This window comes from Xiphophorus hellerii, chromosome 17, assembly GCF_003331165.1.
Source record: "Xiphophorus hellerii strain 12219 chromosome 17, Xiphophorus_hellerii-4.1, whole genome shotgun sequence".
NCBI classification, from domain to species: Eukaryota; Metazoa; Chordata; class Actinopteri; order Cyprinodontiformes; family Poeciliidae; genus Xiphophorus; species Xiphophorus hellerii.
Window position 1 is genome coordinate 20,036,765 of NC_045688.1, and position 14,968 is coordinate 20,051,732.

At 39.9% G+C, this 14,968-nt stretch overlaps 1 protein-coding gene across 5 annotated transcripts in view; it reads right to left on the minus strand.

The window, feature by feature from the left end:
• recql (RecQ helicase-like) overlaps nt 1-14,968 on the minus strand; it is a 34,349-nt gene that overhangs the window by 11,665 nt on the left and 7,716 nt on the right. For 3 of the 5 annotated variants that reach the window (XM_032589121.1, XM_032589120.1, XM_032589124.1), the window contains exons 4-8: nt 10,584-10,802; nt 10,294-10,473; nt 9,352-9,458; nt 7,742-7,940; nt 2,592-2,758 (exon numbers count right to left, since the gene is read on the minus strand). In XM_032589121.1, the coding sequence (XP_032445012.1) occupies nt 2,592-2,758; nt 7,742-7,940; nt 9,352-9,458; nt 10,294-10,473; nt 10,584-10,802 (872 nt within the window). The remainder of the gene's footprint in view (nt 1-2,591; nt 2,759-7,741; nt 7,941-9,351; nt 9,459-10,293; nt 10,474-10,583; nt 10,803-14,968) is intronic. The other 2 variants (XM_032589122.1, XM_032589123.1) reach the window with 1 other exon arrangement.

The following is a 14,968-nucleotide window of genomic DNA, read 5'->3' on the forward strand; positions in this document are numbered from 1 at the left end:
AATGTATACATCCACTGCACTCTGGGATGTACTGAATTGAATGCATCCTTAATTTATTTATTCAATAACTGACTAGTTTCATTTGGTCTTTGTGATCAAAAGAAGAGGAGGAGAATTTCAAGTACCATATTTTCCGCACTATAAGGCGCACCTAAAAACCTTCAATTTTCTCAAAAGCTGAGAGTGCGCCTTATAATCCGGTTCGCCTTATATATGGACTAATATTGAGCCACAACAGGTCTCGCAACTACGGTAAGCAGCCGCCGACTTCATTTTCCCCCGTAGAAGAAGAAGCGCGCGGTGCACGCTGGGTTTTGTGTAAAGACCCCAAAATGGCTCCTATTAAGAGACATGCTTACGACGCAGAGTTTAAGCTCAAGGCGATCAGTCACGCAGTAGAACACGGGAATAGAGCAGCAGCGAGAGAATTTAACATGAACGAATCAATGGTGCGGAAGTGGATATACACTGCCTGGCCAAAAAAAAAGTCGCCACCAAAAGATGGTCACACTCTCTAATATTTTGTTGTACCGCCTTTAGCTTTGATTACAGCCCGCATTCGCTGTTGCATTGTTTCAATAAGCTTCTGCAGTGTCACAAGATTGATTTCCATCCAGTGTTGCATTAATCTTTCACCAAGATCTTGTATTGATGATGGGAGAGTCTGACCACTGCGCAAAGCCTTCTCCAGCACATCCCAAAGATTCTCAATGGGGTTAAGGTCTGGACTCTGTGGTGGCCAATCCATGTGTGAAAAAGATGTCTCATGCTCCCTGAACCACTCTTTCACAATGTGAGCCCGATGAATCCTGGCATTGTCATCTTGGAATATGCCCGTTCCATTTGGGAAGACAAAATCCATTGATGGAATAACCTGGTCATTCAGTATATTCAGGTAGTCAGCTGACCTCATTCTTTGGGCACACAATGTTGCTGAACCTAGACCTGACCAACTGCAGCAACCCCAGATCATAGCACTGCCCCCACAGGCTTGTACAGTAGGCACTAGGCATGATGGGTGCATCACTTCACCTGCCTCTCTTCTTACCCTGATGCGCCCATCACTCTGGAACAGGGTAAATCTGGACTCATCAGACCACATGACCCTCTTCCATTCCTCCAGAGTCCAATCTTTATGCTCCCTAGCAAACTGAAGCCTTTTTTTCTGGTTAGCCTTACTGATTAGAGGTTTTCTTACGGCTACACAGCTGTTCAATCCCAACCCCTTGAGTTCCCTTCGAAATTGTGCGTGTGGAAATGCTTTTGCGTTCACAATTAAACATACTCCTGAGTTCTGCTGTTGTTTTTCTTCGATTTGATTTGACCAAACGTTTAAGTAATCGCCGATCACGATCATTCAGGATTTTTTTCCGACCACATTTCTTCCTGGAAGACGATGGTTCCCCACCATCCTTCCAGTTTTTAATGATACGTTGGACAGTTCTTAACCCAATTCTAGTAGTTTCTGCAATCTCCTTAGATGTTTTCTCTGCTTGATGCATGCCAATGATTTGACCCTTCTTAAACAGACTAACGTCTTTTCCACGACCACAGGATGTGTCTTTTGCCATGGTTGTTTAAGAAATGAGGAGTTACTCATTGCATCAGCTGGGGTTAAATAACTTGTTGCCAGCTGAAAGATAATCGCCTATGCAGTACTTATCCAATAGGAGGCTTGTACCTATTTGCTTAGTTAAATCCAGGTGGCGACTTTTTTTTTGGCCAGGCAGTGTATATTGTGATTGCACTAACGTTTGATTTACCGTAACAGTATCAGACTGTTTTTTACGTGTTTATTGAATCGAGGACAAGTTCCCCTCCACTATATGTAATACCTTGCTGTTGTTAAAAGATAAACTGTGTCACGAAAATACCACGTCACTTACTTTACCTCGGGGAAAATATTAAAACAGCTGTTTATTCATTTTGGAAATGAATGGAGTTTTCAGAACGCTGGTTTGTAATCTATTAATAAAGTTTGACTGACCTATCTGACTATTTTGTTGACATTCCCTTTAGCGCAGTTCCATCTAATGGATGCATAACGTAACCCATGCTATGGGTGCCATGCTAAAGTATTTATACCATTTTAACTTTTTAATTTTTTTTCACCTCATAACATAAGGTGAAATACTTCCAGTCTCGCACTTGTCTGTACACGTTACTTCAGACTGTCAGGTTCCATTGTGCCCCACACAAGGAAACAACTGTAGAAAAAATTTTAACTTGGAGAACTTTGATCATAATGTTCAGTGGAAAGACAATAAGTAAGAACTTCATTGATCACTGACAGCCTTAATCCCCCCTCCAGTACTTCCGCAATAATGGAAATTCATGCAAAAATCAACAGACGGTCACATTTTTTCACACTAATGCACAGTTGTGAGTTTATTGCAACTTTCTCCAAAATGTTTCCAAAACACTTTGTGCTTGTAACTATGTGCTACTTTGTGTTGATCTATTGTATACAATCTAAAACATATATAGCGAGGTTTGTGGTTGTAATGTAATGTGTACACACATGTTTAGCATGCACTTATCTATGAAGCATATTGTTGAAAAATGTTAGCTGGTACAGATGTCATGGTTACCTCATAAAAGAGATTAGTTCGATTGAAGGAGGCAGTGATAGTAACTGGCTGTTCCACACACAGTATCTTCTCACAGTCCTTGAGGACACTGCTGGTTGCTGTGGCTGTGAGGCCAAAGAGAGGCACAGAAGGAAACTGTCTCTTTAAGATACCCAGGAGTTTATAATCTGTAAAGTAAACAAATAGATATGAGTCATTCAAATTCAAAAATACTTTATTGATCCCAAAGGGAAATTAAATGTTGTTGTAAGTCATTATAACAAACATTAATTAATTCAGACTCTTCAAAAACTTATTGTAGATAGTGATGGCTGCTGGCAGGAAAGATCTCTTGTAGCGTATTACAGCAAGTCTGAAGAAGCCTCCGACTGAATACACTCTGTTTTCCAAAGACAGTCTCAAGAAGGGGATGGTGAGGGTGGCTGATGATTTTCTTGGTTTTATGAAGAATCCTTCATAAAACCAAGAAATCCTTCTTGGTTTTATGAAGGATAAAAACCATTATCCTTCATAAAAGGATAATGGTTGCGTCATCATCATCATCATCATCATCATCATCATCATCTCCAGAGGTTTCACAGTCGTCCCCAGAACAGAAATAGCCTTCTGTCTCAGGTTGTTAGACCTTTTTAAATCTCTGGCTCTGATGCTGTTGGCCCGACAGATAACAGCAAAAGAGATAACGCCCTCAACAATCAATCAATCACTTTATTTTGGTAAATTGTCCACATTAAACACAGGAAACAACAAAATAAAAATACAACAATAAACAAACCCACAGTTTACCAAAAAAGGAATAGGCCGAAGAAAAGCTTATTCTTGCCTACCCTGTTTCTTACCTAACAACCTACCAGGATATCTTCACAGTACATATAGAGCATAAGATTTGACCATTTTCCATTTTAAAGCTCTTTTAAAGTTCACCAAGAAAGGACATAACTTAAAATCAACATTCAATTCATTCCACAGTTTCACACCAATAACTGAAACACACCTAGACTTTATCTGGCTTTTCTCTTTTGCACCTTCAAATATAAACAAACCTCGAAAAAAATTATATTTCTTCTCTCTTAGCTGAAATAATTTCTGAATACAACAAACTTATAGAAGATCTGCAGCATCTTGCTGCAAACCTTGAAGGATCTTAGCTTCCTCTAGAAGTACAGTCTGCTCTGTCCCTGCATATAGAGGGCTTCACTGTTTCGTCACCAGTCCAGTCAGTTGACAAGGTGAACACCAAGGTATTTACATTCCCCAACCACCTCCACTTCTTCTCTCATGATGGATATAGGTTTTCCTTCTAAAATCTACAATTATCTCCTTTGTTTTTTATTTTCACAGTCAAGATGAGATGATTGTTCCCACACCATGACACAAAGCAGTCCACCAGATCTCTGTACTTAGCCTCTTCCCTATCTCTGATACACCCGACAACTGCAAAGTCTCCAGAGCATTTCTGTAGATGACAGAAGTTGAACTTGTGCTGGAAGTCTGAAATGTACAGAGTGAAAAGAAATGGTGAGAGTACAGTGCCCTGTGTTGCTCCTAAGTTGCTGATCACTTGGTTAGACACACAGCAGGGTTTTCCCCAGTATATTATAGGCCTGGCAGTCGCCATGCTTTAGGAGCCCCACCGCCAGGCTAAGCCTTTCTTGTTTATGTTTTTAGGAAAATAATAATAAATAAAAAAACGCTATTTTATTTTTATTCTTTTTTTTTTTTAAGCAACAATGCAAGCGTCTCTGTTGCTCTGAGCGTTTCACTGGCGGAGCAGATTTATTCCTAGACGATGCGTTTATAGAAGATGAGTTTATTGTTTATGCATTTAAAGCCGGACCCTCGCGCGCTGCAGCAGCTGGATGTCTTAAGTTACATCATCGCGGATCCCGAGCGCCTCCTTTCACTCAAACTGGACACAGGTTGACCTGTACGGATACTTTCATTCAACCCCCTGTGAAGAATTATGTTTCTTTCCAGAGTTTTTGATCAAGATAGGAGTTTAAACCCCACCACGTTAGCTCTGGTTGCGCATCTCTATGTGAACAGCAGGAATAACTTGTAGTGGCGCTTTCAGAGGTGCGTTGAGTGAGTGGTGAGAATGATTTATATTTATGGACAAAGAATTTTGTGCAACTTTTCCATCTCAACACGCTGCCCAACGCCCGGCTCTGTCTGCGCTAATAAAGTTTATGTATGTGGTCCCGGTTGGTCGGAGCGTTAGTGGTTAACAAACCAGTGCTAACCTCATCATTCAGGTTAGCCCAGTGAGGAGCTTTCGCGCTCGCCTTGCAGTCACGCATCACGCTGGTTTTATATCATTTTATTATTATTTTTCCGGTTACGAAGCATAAAACCATATCAAATGCTTTGTCCACGTAGTCAGACAGAGTTAATATGCGCGGCTGCGCGGAGATCTGAGAAACTCGTCCCGTAAACTGGACCAACCAAAATACTGTAGTTTCTGTATCCCCTTTCTGTGTCCCCTTGTTAAAAACTCAACAGACACGAAAAGCTGCTAAAGCCAGATTAGTAGCACTGAATTAAATCTCCCGTTTATTGCGCATCTCTGCGCAGTGCAGGGGATTTAACTCATCATGCAGGGCCGGTCCAAGGCTGTATGAGGCCTGGAGCAGAATCTGACTTAGGGGCCCCTCTCTAACAGCTTCTGTGTTAGATTTAGTGAAATCTGGGAGTAGTTTAATTGGCCAACCTAAAAAGCAATAAGTTATAATCGCAGTTTACTAAGTTTGTATTTGTGAACAAACAAAGCTCAAACTCACAGCATCAGATTGTTGCTCTGGTAACAAAACAATTTAACTATGAATACTGTTCTTTGAACTTTTATAAAGTAAACTTACCAGCTTCTTGAAGTCTTACATACAAATGTTAAACAACTTTAAATCTTTTAATTTATGTATGTTGAAACCATTAAATCAAATTTAGGAGCATTGATCATCTCAATAAACAAATGTTACCTTTATGTATCTGTGGTTTGTGTTAAAATATTAGCATTTAAGGGCCCCTGAAGCCCTGGGAGCCTTATGGAGCTGCTGACTTAATTTGCATTAAACAAAAGTGCAAATAATTAATATTCATTTTATTTGTGTTTTTTGATTTGCTGTTTTTAAGACTAGTTGTGGGTTTAAATATTGTTTCACTGGTGATGTCTTCCCGTAACATATAATTATCCAGTAATATTTTTACTTTTTCTGTCTACTTAACATCTTTTAATACAAAAACATGGTGGACCACCAGTGGACCGCCCCGACCACCGGGCGTAGCAAGTTTTCTGGGGGAAACCCTGCACAGTCTTTCATTATCACAAACTGTGATCTGTTTGTGAGGTAGTCATAGATCCAGGTGAATGTTGAGACCTTCACCTGTGTCTTTTGGAGTTTATGACAAAGCAAATCAGGCTGAATTGTGTTAAAAATACTGAAGAAATCAAAGAACATGATCCTCTTAGTGCTGCTTGTTTTGTCCAGATGACAGTGGGTTTGTTGAAGCAGATGTATGATGGCATCTTTCCTTCAACTGCACAATGATAAGCAAACTGCAGGGGTCTTGATATGAGCTTGCCTGCTTAGTCAGGTGGGCCAACAGAAGTCTCTCCAGGACCTTCATTATGTGGGATGTCAGGGCAACAAGTCTATATTTGTTCATGTCTGATGGGTGAGTTTTCTTCAATACCTGAACCAGGCAGGTTGTCTTTCACAACATCGGAACGTTCTCTTAGGTCAAGCTAAGGCTGAAGAGGTGCTGCTCTTTGCACCAGAGTGCAAAGAGCTCCAGCCCCAGGGCCAGAGTCCTGGGGTTGGTGTCATCAAGGAGAGACTGTTCCAGTTCAGTCTCTCCACCTGACTTCTAGATACAGAAAAGTGGGAGGCGGAGGCAAAGGGATAAACAGGATGTCTAGATTTGGTTAAAGATAAACTTGTGGAAGCAGAAGAGTCCATGACTGAAGTGAAAGATGAAACATCTGAGGTCTGACAGGAAACCTGTGGGTCAGAGGAGGGCGGGATGTTTGTTTGGCTGGGAACAGGAGAGGATGATGATGAATTTGTTCCTGAACTGAACCTGTAGAAGAATGTATTAAGCTCATTTGCTTTGTCTAGGCTTCCATCTATCTTATCCTCCTTTTGCCTGAAGCCTGTAATCTTCATCCCTGACCACACATGTTAGACAACTGTTCCTCTGCAGTTTATTCTCCAGCTTCTTCCTGTACGTCTCTTTGTTGTGTCCAATCTTGATTTTGAGCTGCTTCTGTATACTCTTCAATAACTCCCTGTCTTGTTCCCTAAAGGCTTTTTTCCTTGTTCAACGGTGCCTTTAGTTCACTGGTGATCCAGGGTTTGTTATTTGGGAAGCAGTTCACTGTTCTGGTGGAAATGGTCCTGTCCATACAGAAGTTTATGTACTCAGTCACATACTCAGCCATGTCATCTCCATGTGCAAGGAGCACTCCTGTCAGTTGCTTCAAAACAACCCTGTAGGACTTCTTCAGCTTCCTTTGACCACTTCCAAACAGTCTTCTTCCTAACATATAGCTTTTACTACCTAATTAGGGCTGCAACTAGCGATTATTTTAGTAATTGATTAATCTATCCAATTAATCTATTCTGACAATTAATCAGATTTTAAAAATGGTTCATTCTACAGATATTTCATTTAAGCCTTTTTTACACAATATTATAAATAAATCAAAATACATAAACAAATACTTAAATTCATTTTTAAATAAGAGAATAAATATTACATTACCTAAAATGCAATAACAAAGCATTTCTTTAGTATTTCTGAACCAGGTGAAGCTAAAACTGTCAATTGTGTAATTTTGGCTAAAATTTACAGGCTAAGGTTGTTTCATCTTAGATGAAAAATTTATATTTTTTTTACACTTTTGGCTTAATTATTGCTCTGAATATGTTTTTTTAAGCCAATGGCCTTTTTTGAGTCTGTATACTCCAGTTTACAATCAATTAATTAATTGACTACTAAGTTAGTTTATGATTATTTCAATATTTGATTAATCGTTTTAGTCCTAAATGTAGTAAGACAATATATTCATTTGTTATGTGAAATAGTTTCACCGAAAACAATATAACAAAATAATAATACTTTAATAGTTGGCTAATAAAAACAATTACCACCTGGTCTGAAGTCGTGTCCCCACTGGCTGCAGCAGTGCACCTCATCCACAACTATACGACACAGCAGCTTGGCTTTATAGGCTTTCTCCAGGCGAGACATCAGCAGCTTGCTCTTGGCAACCTTTTCTGGAGTTACATACACCATCTTGAAGGGGACTTTCACATCCGTCATTCCAGCCATGACGAGCTTGGAATGCTCCTGCAGTTAAAGGAAAGCCAGATAAAATAGTAAGAATCTGCCTGAATTTACTGTTGTTTTATTTTGTATGTGCCTTCCATACAAAAGGCACATACAAAATACCCTAATTGGGTACTTTCTTGACCCGACTAGGTCAAGAAAGTATGTGTGTCTCATACTGTAGTTAATTCTGTTGTGAAGCCTTCTGTTTAATAAAGATGAGAACTTACATTTTCCCTAGAAATATTCTGTTCATGGTTAACAGGTTGCATGCAAATTATTAGTTTGATGCTCCCAATCCATTATTAGATCTGAAGAAGCCTGAGAAGTGAAAACTCAAAAAAAAGAAGAGACAAACAATCCAGTCCAGTCTCTTACGTATAGGCAAACTGTTAACTACGCATAGAATTGGACAAATTCATGAACAAATTAGTCCAGAAGGAGTTTTCCATCCTTCTTGTAATAATAAAAACTAAAATGTTATATAAATGTTTGGCACATACAGACGTCTGGCATCTGCAAACTCTGTATACTGAAAGGTATGAATGATGGACACAAAAATACTGAGGAAGGAAAGATACAAAGAAGACATTGAGGAAGAAAGAAGAAGCAGTAAGAAAATAAAAAGATCGACAGAAGGGATGTAGAGGGATAAAAAGAAGGATTGAAAAAGGAGGCAGGGGGAGAGGAAGGAAAGAAGTACAGAAATAAGGCTGCAGTATGTCAGGAAAATATTCTATTTGGATTTTATTGAGCTAAATTGCAGTGCCAATATTTATTACATTTAACCCATAATCTACCCCTTTTCCCCCCACATACACACTCTCTGTGAGTTTAAGCATCTCAGGAACTAAAGACATAAATCAGGTATGGGAATACATGCATATTGTGAATGCATGTTAGTTCTAATGTAATCTCCTACCAAACACTGCATTCAAGCAGTCTTTTTCAATAACTTTGCATTAGTTCACTACGTTACACACATTCTGCAATCTCATATCACCCCTTACAGTTTATAGGGGTTATAGGTCTATGACTATGATGCAAGGTAGATCAGGGGCACAAGATTAGTGGAGTGCTCTGGATTGACTGAGACTCTACACCAGGGGTCTCAAACTCCAGTCCTCGAGGGCCGCTGTCCTGCAACGTTTAGATGTGCCTCTGCTGTACCACACCTGAATAGAATAATTAGGTCATTAGCAAGGCTCTGGAGAACTGACCTACACAAGGAGGAGGTAATTAAGCCATTTCATTCCACCTGTGGCACATCTAAAAACTGCAGGACAGCGGCCCTCGAGGACTGGAGTTTGAGACCCCTGCTCTACACCAACAGTTTTGCCAATTATCGTACAAAAAAAGTAAAGGCTCGTGTGATGACCAACGATGCTCCAGTGACAGAACCAGTGATTGAGAGACGACTAGCAGTAGTTACCTTACTGCTCGATGCATTCAGCATGACTCCAGGAATACCAACAGACTTCAGGTGCATGATCTGGTCCTCCATCAGAGACACGAGTGGTGTGATAACCAATGTGAAACCTGCAACATAATGACCAACCAGTCAATCATAGCCATATAGGTGGATGAAAAAAGAAGATCCCTCATGATGTAAACAACAGTGTGTGTTTAACTTCATCATTATTGTTATTATGAATTAATAATAATGTACATTAACCCCTTAACTGTCACTAGGACACTGGTGTCCTCACCAACCCATTGACTTGCATGCTGTTCGTGTTCTCACCAAAACCAGAAGGATAGAGCACATCACCCCAGTTTTAAAATCCATACACTGGCTCCCTGCTCAGAGAATAGACTTTAAAATACTGTTGTTAATTTATAAATCACTGAACAGCTTAGCCCTAAAATACATTAAAGACCTGCTGCTGCTGTATCAACCTTCCAGACCTCTCAGGTCTGCAGTGCATCCAGAACCAGCCAAACATGGAGAAGCAGCATTCAGCTCCTATGCACCACAAATACGGAATAAACTTCCAGAACACAGCAAAACACACAAAGCAGTGAGTGCCATTAAATCTACCCGATTAGAGTTGCTTTTGAAACATCATAAATGAAACATTAATCAACATTCTGATGTGTAACAATGACACTTGACAAAATGTAATGTTTCAATTATTGACTGTGTGTTCTATGATGTTGTATTTTTGTGTATTTGTGATGTAAAGCACTTTGAAATGCCTTGTTGCTGAAAGGTGCTATACAAATAAATTTGACTGATTGATTGAAGTGTTTTGTGGGTGATAGTTAAGTAGCAACAGATTTGCCTTACAAGAAAAAAGAAACCTAAACGTCAGAAAGATCCAGAAGACCACAGATTGTATGCAGGGGTGTGTATGCGTGTGTGTGTTTGTACCCTTCGAGCAGATTGCAGGCAGCTGGAAGCAGAGACTTTTTCCTCTTCCTGTAGGCATGACCAGAAACACATCATTGCCTGCCATGGTTAGGTTGATGGCTCTGAGCTGTAAAGGTCTGAACTTAGAAAGACCAAAGGAGCTTTTCAGATGCTGTTCCACCTCTTTGGACCAAGGGAAATCTATCAAGAAGAGTCAACCAGGACTTATTCCACAACTCCATAATCAAATTGGGATCCAGACATGCACCTCTGTTTAAAAAGCTGCTGGTGAAACCATGGGTGTCTGGTACCTGAGCCATCATAGTGCTGCAGCACCTGCCTGCTCATCGTCCACTCGGGAACTGAGGTCGTAGAGGATGAGGAACCGATGGCGTCGCAGGCCTCCTCCAGTTGCAGCAGCAGAGCGCTCTTGCGAGACGTCAACTGAGCCTGCTTCTTCAGCAGCTCTGCGACCTGAAGCTCCACCTGCTCCAGCTCAGCCTCCACCAAGTCCAACTCTGCCTGCACTTCTGCACACAAACACTACCAATTACTATGCATTCATAGCCCTCATTGAAACAAATTGAACATTAAATCCATGTGACTGACATAGAAATATAACATTTTATTTTTGTTTATTTTGTTTGTTTTTTTTCCAGTAGCTAGATGGACTACTGGGGTCTATTTGTTTGCCGCTGATCAAGTCACATGGTTATTGGAACATTCACATATACTGCCACACATAGGACTGTCATAAATTTTGTTGGACAATGAATTGTCTCCCATATTATTGCAAAAAACAATAATTGTGTTGTTTTGAAACCATTTTCAATGGCATAATAATACAAGAACACATTCTAAAGATCAATAAACTTTAAATTATATTGAACATTTAACACTGGAACTGGAAGACATTTTAAATATTGAAAATAAATACACAAAACAACAGAAACAACAAATAAAATGATTTATGAAGTCTTAAACAAAAGTGTTCTTCAGAAAAAGAATTAGTTGAAACCAGTGCACCAGACTGAACACTTTTGTCATCCAATTTTTATGTACAAAGAGAGAGAGAAAAGACAAAAAAGCTAAATTATGCAAATGGAAATTCTAATCTCTACAATTGAAGTAACCATAGTTCAAAACACATCGACCTACCATCTCAGTAGCAAGGGTTAAATACATATTACAGGGAAGATCTAGAAATTCTTAAGTTAAATTTAATACCCTTTCAAGGATTCAAATATTTTTCATTTGTCATATCAGACCACATGTGCTTGTTTGTGGTTCGAAATACAAACACTGGTTCGAAATATCAGGCTATTTCTCAAGAAGCCTGATAAATAAATGATAGAGTACATACATACATACATATTAATAATACATACAGTACATACATGCATATTAGAATAGAATAGAATTCAACTTTATTGTCATTGCACTGTCACAAGTACAAGCAACGAGATGTAGTTTGCATCTATCCAGAAGTGCTCTACGAGATATAAATATTTATTTAGAGATGTACAAGACTATGTATGTATGGACTATAAGATATTAGACAGACGGACAGACAGACATACATACATACATATATTCCCTCAAAATAACTCTATATACAGCCATTATTGTCTAAACCACCAGCAATAAAAGTGAGTACACCCCTAAGAGACTACTCCTGTAAATGTCCAAACTGAGCACTGCTTGTCATTTTCCCTCCAAAATCTCATGTGACTAGTTAGTGATTCTAGGTCTAAGGTGTGCATAGGGAGCAGGTGTGTTCAGCTGTTTTGTAGTACAGCTCGCACACGCTCTCATACTGGTCACTGAAAATTCCAACATGGCACCTCATGGCAAAGAACTCTCTGAGGATCCTAAAAGACAAATTGTTGTGCTACATGAAGATGACCAAGGCTACAAGAGGATTGCTAACGCCCTGAAACTGAGCTGCAGCACAGTGGCCAAAATCATTCAGCTTTCTAAAGAGTAGAGTCCACTCAGAACAGACATCTGTTGGTCGTCCAAAGAAGCTCAGTGCATGTGCTCAGCGTCACATCCAAATTCTGTCTTTGAAAGATAGGTGCAGGAGTGCTGTCAGCATTGCTACAGAGATTTAAGAGGTCGGGGGTCAGCCTGTCAATGCTCAGACCATACGCTGCACACTACATCAAATTAGTCTGCATGGCTGTCACCCCGGAAGGATGTGTCTCCTTGGTCTTTTGAAGTCTGTACACAAGAAAGCCTGCAAACAGTTTGCCCTCAAAATAACTCTATATACAGCCATGTCAACAAAGGACATGGATTACTGGAAACTGTGGACTGATAAGACCCAAGATTAATTTGTTTGGTTCAGATGGTCTCCAGCATCTGTGTCAGCTGTCAGGTGAGGAGGACAAAGATATGTGTGTTATGCCTACAGTCAAGCATGATGGTGGGAATGCCATGGTTTGGGGCTGCATGAGTGCAGCAGGTGTTGGGTAGTTACATGTCATGAACTCCAATCTGTACCGTAAAATACTGAGGCAGAGCCTGATACCCTCCCTCTGGAAACTGGGTCACAGGGCAGCGTTCCAGCATGATAATGACTCCAAACACACCTCTAAGACGACCACTGCTTTATTGAAGAGGCTGAGGGTGAAGGTGATGGACTGGGCAAGCATGTCTCCAGACCTAAACCCAATAGAACATCTTTGGGACGTCCTCAAGCAGAAGATGGAGGAGCGCAAAGTATTGAATATCTGCCAGCTCTGTGTTGTCATCATGGAGGAGTGGAAAAGCCTTCCAATGGCAACCCGTGAAGCTCGGGTGAACTCTATGCCCAGGACAGTTAAGGCAATTTTGGTAAATAATGGTATCCACAAAAAATATTGACACTTAAGGAACTTTCACTAAGGGGTGCACTCACTTTTGTTGCCAGCAGTTTAGATAACAATGGGTGTATGTAGAATTATTTTGAGGGAAGAATAAATTTACACTGTTATATAAGCTGCACTCAGACTACTTTTCATTGTGTCAAAGTGTCATTTTATCAGTGTTGTCCCATGAAAAGATATACTTAAATATCTGCAGAAATGTGAGGAGTGTACTCACTTTTGTGATACATTGTGTATTACTGACGGGCCATCTGAAGCCAGGCTTCGAGGCGTGTACCGAGTAAAAAGGGGGCGTGTCAGATGAAGCCCCACTTCGATGCTTGTGTCGTCTTGCTGAAAACCACGTGACTGGCAACAAACGATGCCTCGCATTGCATGGGTCACGTGACTGCTTCATTTTGCGTGTCGATTTTCAAAATAATATATATCAAATCAGATATACAAACGTAGACCTGATTTTTGTCTACATTTGTTATTGTTATTATAATAACAATTGTTATTGTTTACATAAGGAAATTTCACGTATGTGGACAACGCTGGAGGGCAAAAAGACAAATCTTTTACATGCCATCCAGAGCCGCGCTGCTGCGGTAGAATAATTCTAACTCAATGAAACTTGGAAATTTAGGTATTATTAATTTCGTGCTATGCTCCACAGCAAAGGGAAAAACCCTTAAAGTACAACTCAAAACCACGTCTTTCTCACGCTCTGCATTGGCCAGGTTACACACAGACTCGTTGCCATAGCAACTGACAACAACGCCCCCCCCAAAAAAACACTGAAATATTTCCCACACAAAGAGCAGAACATTCAGTCTGTTGCAGTGGTATGGTTTTAGGCTTACTGTTTATTTTGCGATTATTAATAAGTGATTACTGTGGTACAAGGAGACTATAAATATGTCGCTGCACTTGATTTTACTGTACTGTATGACTAGCTCGTTGTTACTGTATCTTACTCTGCAGTTGTGGAGTCACAATGCCTTTGAACATGAGCGCCCCCTGCCATGAGGCAAGAGAACTGCGTGCCTCACCTCGAATCTGTTCTCTGCCGTTTATGATCGCTTCTCCGCACACAAAACACATACAATTGGTGAGAAAAAACATTGTACATTATATACATAAGCTAAATTATGGAAAATCAGTTCATAAATTAAATGTTTTTTAGCCATTTTATTGGCGACGTACAGACAGGAGGAACATGCGCTCATAGAATGGCAACCAGTGCAGTTAGTGAGAGGTTGCGCAATCCCAGGTGATGCTCAGACCAATGCTGCATCACCAGCTGCGCTTCCGAGCATTTGAATGGGAAAATACGAAAATTCATTGATTTTGAAGAAAAAATTATCAAAATTGGTAAAGCTAAATAAAAATTAAACACTTTACAGTACAAACCACATGGTAAAAATAGCAATGTAAACTAGAAAATTTCTGAAGAAATTTAGCCGGGGCCTGCCAAGGCGTGCCCGTCGGTTTGGGCCCGGCGTTGTCACGCTACAAATTAGCATCGATGCTAAAGAATGCTGCAACGTAATCAATAGCATGTGGAGAATCACAAGAACGTTAAGTAAGGTGGACGTGCACCATTCAGTATGATTTAAAATTTTGTCAAGGCTTTTATTTTGGAAGTTTTGTTAAACTTCATTTCAAAGGGCCAAACTAATCCCATGTGTAATAGTCGTCGGGTTAAAATAGTTATATAATGCTCAAAACACAAGTAGTTGATGTAAAAATATTAAAGGCTTTTATTTTGAAATGTTTGTTAAGCTTCATTTCAAAGCGCCAAACTAATCCCATGTTTATCAGTGCTTTGGATAAAAAAATCA